The sequence below is a fragment of the Solanum stenotomum genome, chromosome 8 (assembly GCF_019186545.1).
Source record: "Solanum stenotomum isolate F172 chromosome 8, ASM1918654v1, whole genome shotgun sequence".
Taxonomy (NCBI): Eukaryota; Viridiplantae; Streptophyta; class Magnoliopsida; order Solanales; family Solanaceae; genus Solanum; species Solanum stenotomum.
The window spans coordinates 51194025-51199947 of record NC_064289.1 but is presented as its reverse complement, the minus strand read 5'-3'; the positions used below and the strand labels follow the sequence as shown (position 1 = coordinate 51199947).

The 5923-nt window shown below is 33.4% G+C and overlaps 2 protein-coding genes across 2 annotated transcripts in view; both read left to right on the top strand.

The window, feature by feature from the left end:
• The first annotated feature begins 1136 nt into the window (after positions 1–1136).
• On the top strand, positions 1137–2039 carry LOC125873906 (putative pentatricopeptide repeat-containing protein At1g12700, mitochondrial). The gene has a single exon (XM_049554732.1). The coding sequence runs from the start codon at positions 1212–1214 to the stop codon at positions 2037–2039; it is 828 nt and encodes a 275-aa protein (XP_049410689.1). The 5' UTR covers positions 1137–1211.
• LOC125873904 (pentatricopeptide repeat-containing protein At1g63330-like) overlaps positions 2040–5923 on the top strand; it is a 10919-nt gene continuing 7035 nt past the window's right edge. The window contains exons 1-2 of the mRNA XM_049554731.1: positions 2040–3135; positions 3892–4055. Of these exons, the coding sequence (XP_049410688.1) occupies positions 2074–3135; positions 3892–4055 (1226 nt within the window). The 5' untranslated portion in view covers positions 2040–2073. The remainder of the gene's footprint in view (positions 3136–3891; positions 4056–5923) is intronic.

Sequence of the window (5923 nt, the reverse complement as noted above, 5' to 3'; positions counted from 1 at the left end):
GTAGATCCAACACTTTTCGCCGAATGAATGTAAAGTGGGTTGGTTCCAATGCACGGTGGATTGGTTTCCGCCATGGATGATAAGCAAAGAAGATTAAGAAGAAGAAAAAAGAAAATTAGATTAGAATCGAGTGAGTTCTCGAGAGGAGATTGAAATCTATGTGAAATAAGCTTGGGTGATGATTGCACCGAGCTCTGATACCATATTGAGAAGTGATAAACTAAGCTCATCAGACATCCATTAATGGAGGTCACATGAACTGTATAAAAGTAAGTTTGAGTGGAGGAATGAAAATGAGAAGATTGTTTGGGGAAGAAGAAAAATATCTTATTCCAAGTAATGTTGTATGTATATATACACGTGTATGGATCAAGTAAAAATATCTAGACTATCTAACTAACTCAACTGATTCTGTACACAATGCTTAATTAAGCTCATCCTTCTAACTAACTTTGAACAGTGTTAACTAACTAACTAATGTAAACATTGTTAACTAACTAACTATTTGATTAAACTATATAATATTTCAATAAGGGTGATTGCCATGATTTAGAGTGGGCTATGTATGAATCAAATGTTTAATTTACACCAAAAATGAGTAACGACATGTGGATTATGAGAATCAACCCAACATTCTGGATGTGTTCGTATGGAGGAAAATAATGGACTATGAATGTTGAATCACATGTTGACTGAAACTATGGATTTTTTTTTTATTGACAATTTATATTACTAGACACGGTATCTAGTGAGTTTTTTTAATTAAAATTAAAAAATTCTCAATAGAAATAAGTACAAGCAAATGAACATGCACTAAGAGAAGAAATCTTGAACTATGCATGTTATTCAATTTGCTTGAAAACATTTTTTTTTTATCATGAAAATATAAATAATTTTGTCTAGAAGTACAAAGAATTTTTTTATCTTATACTGTATACTTATTATGTATTCTCATTTACATACAAAAATCGTTTTAAAAATAGCAAATCAAAATTAGAAAAAATCAAACAAAACAAAACCAAATCAAACCCGTTCAATTTGATATCCAATGCACACTTCTCCAAAATTGAATATAAAAAAATGAAAACAAAATTTGATAAAATAATATCTAAACCGTTAGAAAGGTAGAATATCACAAAAAAGTTAGCGGCAAAATTAGGGCATACCGAAATCACAGTAAAGAAGAAGAAACGTTCACTGATCCATTAAAGATGAAGGGAATTTCTCTCCGAAATGGCAATGGTATTCCTTTCATCTCTTTATTTCCTACTTCAGATTCTTGTTTTTCCCCAATTATAGTCAGAGTTTATAGTAATAAATCCATTTCGGTACTGAGTAAATTTAGGGCAAATAGCAATTTTGAGTGTTTAGATGATGCTTTGATTCTCTTTAAGCAAATGGTTACAATGAAGCCACTTCCTTCTCTTGTCGATTTTTCTAAATTATTTAAGACTATGATAATTATGAAGCTTTCTCTTTTTCGAGAAATGCAGAAATTGGGTATCCCAATTAATGGAGTCATCTTGAATAGTGTGATTAACAGTTATTCGCTGATGCATCGTGCTGATTGTGGGTTTTCGGTGTTACCCATTTACTTGAAGAATGGTATTTCATTTGATGTTGTCACCTTTACTGCCTTAATTAGGGGATTTTTCGCTGAAAATAAGGTCGAAGATGCCGTTGAATTGTTCAAAAAAATGGTGCGAGAAAATATTTGTGAACCTGATGAAGTCATGTATGCAACCGTCATGAATGGGCTTAGTAAAAGGGGTCATACGGAGAAGACTTTAAGTTTGCTCCGGTTAATGGAACAAGGGAACACTAAGCCTGACATATTCATCTACACCATTGTTGTTGATGCGCTTTGCAAAGATAGAAACTTAGATGGTGCTATAAATCTTCTGAATGAAATAAAGCAGAAAGGCATTCCTCCAGACATAGTCACGTATAGTTCATTGATTGATGGTTTGTGTAAGCTTGGTCAATGGGAAAAGGTTAGGATTTTGTTCTCTGAGATGGTGAACCTNTTGCAAAGATAGAAACTTAGATGGTGCTGTAAGTCTTCTGAACGAAATGAAGCAGAAAGGCATTCCTCCAGACATAGTCACGTATAGTTCATTGATTGATGGTTTGTGTAAGTTTGGTCAATGGGAAAAGGTTAGGATTTTGTTCTCTGAAATGATGAACCTTAATATTTATCCAGATGTGCGCACCTTCACTATACTAACAGATGGATTATGCAAAGAAGGGAAAGTAGAAGACGCTGAGGAAGTAATGAGACAAATGGTCAGAAAAGGTGTAGAACCTAATATAATTATATACACTGTGATAATGGACGACTATTGTTTGCATGGCAAACTGGATAGAGCGAGGAGAGTTTTTGATTTCATGATAGATAAGAAAATTGAACCTGACATTATTTGCTATAGTGTACTGATAAATGGATACTGTAAAGTAAAACAATTGGCCGAGGCCATGCAATTGTTTCATGAAATTTCTCAAAAGGGATCAAAACCTGATATTTTTACCTACAATATCCTCTTGCAAGGTCTGTTTGAAGCTGGAAAAATTGACTCTGCAAAAAAATTCTTTGCTGAGATGCTATCAACGGGGCTTGTACCTGATTTATACACTCTCTGCACTTTGCTCAATGGTTATTTTAAATATGGACTTGTTGAAGAAGCTATGTCGTTCTTTAATAAGTTGGAAAGAGAGATAGAATATACTAGTATTGAATTTTACAATGTTGTCATTAATGGATTGTGCAAAAATGGTGAACTCGACAAAGCTCGTGTGATATTTGAGAAGCTTTCTTTAATTGGAATGCTTCCAAATGTGAGAACATACACTATAATGATAAATGGATTTAGTCTCGAAGGGTTTCTGGATGAAGCTAAAGATATGCTTAGAAAAATGGAGGACAACGGTTGTATGCCAAACAATGTTACATACAATGTTTTTGTGCGAGGATACCTAAGGTGCAGTAAAATAAATGAAATGGCAACTTATATGAAGGAAATGGTTAGAAAGGGCTTCTCATGTGATGCAGATACAACTGAGTTACTGGTAAATGTTATAAGGGAGAATCCTTCTGTCCTTGACATGATACCTGAGTTTCGATCTGACTATAAGAAGTGAATACGAAAGATAGAATCCATGCAATTACGAAAGATAGAATAATGGCAATTAGAACATCACTTGAGCTTTCCAGGCATGCTTAAGGCTTACAGAGGAGGTACATCACTTTTGATATTTCAATTCTTTTTCCACTTTCGAGTGATAATGTGAGTTCCCTTATGTGTACACATTATAAGTCTCTAGGAATATCAGTTTCTGTGCTATATAGTTGTCTTCATGTACTATGATTTTCCAGCTTTTTGTGAATCAATAACAACTGCACGTAACTTGAAATGTTTTGGGAACCATTTTTTTTTTGTTGGAAACTAGTACTGATGAATTTCTCAGCATTAAGGGCCTGCTGGCCACCTCCGAAAAGTATTACAAAAGAGGGAAACAATCATATTCAAAACTTATAGGATATACTACAGATGAACTGTCAATACAATGTTCTAGTTATTTAGAATACATTTTTTTTTTTTGAGAATATTTTCGTATGCATATTTCTGAAGGTTTATATATGATCCAAGAGTACTGGATGCTTTATTGGGAATTTACATTTTCATAGAACAATAAAATTGTCAAATATAAGTTCATTGGGCCTTTGACTACTTGTCACCATAATTTAGAAAGGGTTGTGCTCCATATCACCATTTCCAACTAACTTAGAAGATGGAGGGAGCAGTTTTCTTTTGAAGGTGTATATATCTGCAATCTGTTATTGTTTGTTTCTAATTTTGGATTATCAATTGTAACTTTTTAGTGTAACCTCAGCATGTTATTTCCAGATTTGTGGAAAAACAGTTGTGTGTCTTATTTTATGCTTCAATGCTGTGTTATACTGCTGGTAACTTTAGTATAATTAGTGAAGTAATTAGTGGGATGGAGATGGACACAGTAGAAGGGAAGTTTGTGCTATGCTCTGTACTCACTATAAGGTATGCAAATGTATACTTTGTGATATTAGGATGTATTTTCATTTCTTCCACTATTATTGCTATTTAAGTTGAAGAAGACATACTTTGCACTTCCGTATCTAAAAAAATTCTCTTTTTTCCTGTCTTTACCGTCTACGTTAAATAACTAACATTTTCAATCATCTCATTTACACTTGTTCTAAGTTTAAGTGACCTTAATTTGAAGTTAAAGAGTATTACTGGGTTCGTCGATCCTACTTAACTTGCGTTTTATTTATAAGAATGCTTTGTTTCATCTTTTCTCAAATTTGTCTGCCAACGATGAGAAGGAATAAGTATCAGGTATGGATAAATTTGTGGTGAACTGAATTATATGTAGACTTACTGGATGATATCAAATACGCAATTCTGACATTCTTGTTCTTTTATTTTTAGGGATTAGTGTCGAGATTTCCTCAATCCTCTCAAGTGTTTTGCTACTATATCCAAATAACTTTGACGAAATTGTGCTAGATGAGACAGGATATCTTGGTTGAATTCTATGCTCCATGGTACTTTAAATTGTCTCACAGCAAGTCGTTCACTTGATTCTGGAATTGATCAGTAAGTTCTATTTAGCTGGTCCTGGTATATCACCTAAGCTGTAACTTCTTATCCAATAAAAAGAAGTGCTAAATGTGCAATTTATCGGAATAGAGTGAATAGGTTGTGACATTGCTCAAAAGAGAATCAATATTTTACTTAATAATCTACTGCAAATGAACCGAAAAACTTGTACAGTGCCTATCAATGCTTATTCTCTTTTGCATCTTTGAGTGTGAGAAAACTAATCATCTGTTGAACTTTGGATTGGTTTTAGTACTTTATTTTTGTTTATTTTCTACAGGAAGAGGGATCGTTCATCTATTTCAAAGCCCTTTTTTAGTATAACAGTTTTTAGTATTTGCCTAAAGAAATACATTGCTTATTACCAAATGTCATAAGAGCAACCATTACTTGACTGTGCAACCTCTTGATCAATCATGAATAAAATGAATGATCATCTAGTTTGAAGAAATCCCTTGAGGATGGAATCAGATATCCACCAGACTTTAGTGATTCACAAGTACATATCTGCTTCGCTCCCTCTTTTGCCTTTTATGAAACTACTTCAACTCAGCTGTATATTTTGTCTTTCCTGTTCTTCATTACATCCATAAGATTGAATCTGTATCTCATTCTTAGGATACCGTTCCTGAATTACTGACTGATTTCTGCTACTAAATACTTACTGGTTCGGTGGTCAGTTTAGCAGTTGAGAATTGACTGTTTTGCAGCTATTTTCCCCCTTTATACTCCTTCCTCAATCTCTCGTCTCTGTATTCGAAATAGGTTGAACATAAACTCTATTTGGCATGATTTTTCAAGTTTTTATCTAAAATGGGTGACAATTGACAACCCTTCTTCTACCAGTGGTATGAAATTTCTGGCGCATCATATCGTTACAAGGACTGATGTAGTTTGTATCATTTATATTTTTCTTTGATAATTGGTTCATACTGAAATTTAACTTATTTTGTATCCATTTCATCTAATGAGCACTATTCTTTAATTGACCAAATACATAGATATATAGCACCCAAAATTTTCTGTTTTTTTCATTGAAGGCATGCCCTGTTAGCAACATTTACTTAAGTATGACATTCGTTTAGTGTGTTTGGTATGAAGGAAAATGTTATCCTAGAAAATATTTTCTTGGAAAATAAGTGGATTTTTAATTTTCTCATGTTTGATCGGTGAGTAGAAAATATTTTTTAATGTTTGGTTGTTGAATGAATTTTTTTTAAATATTTTCCATATTTAATTTTTTTTGATGGGAGTGCCCTGGGTTGGGGGTGGGGGGGGGGGGG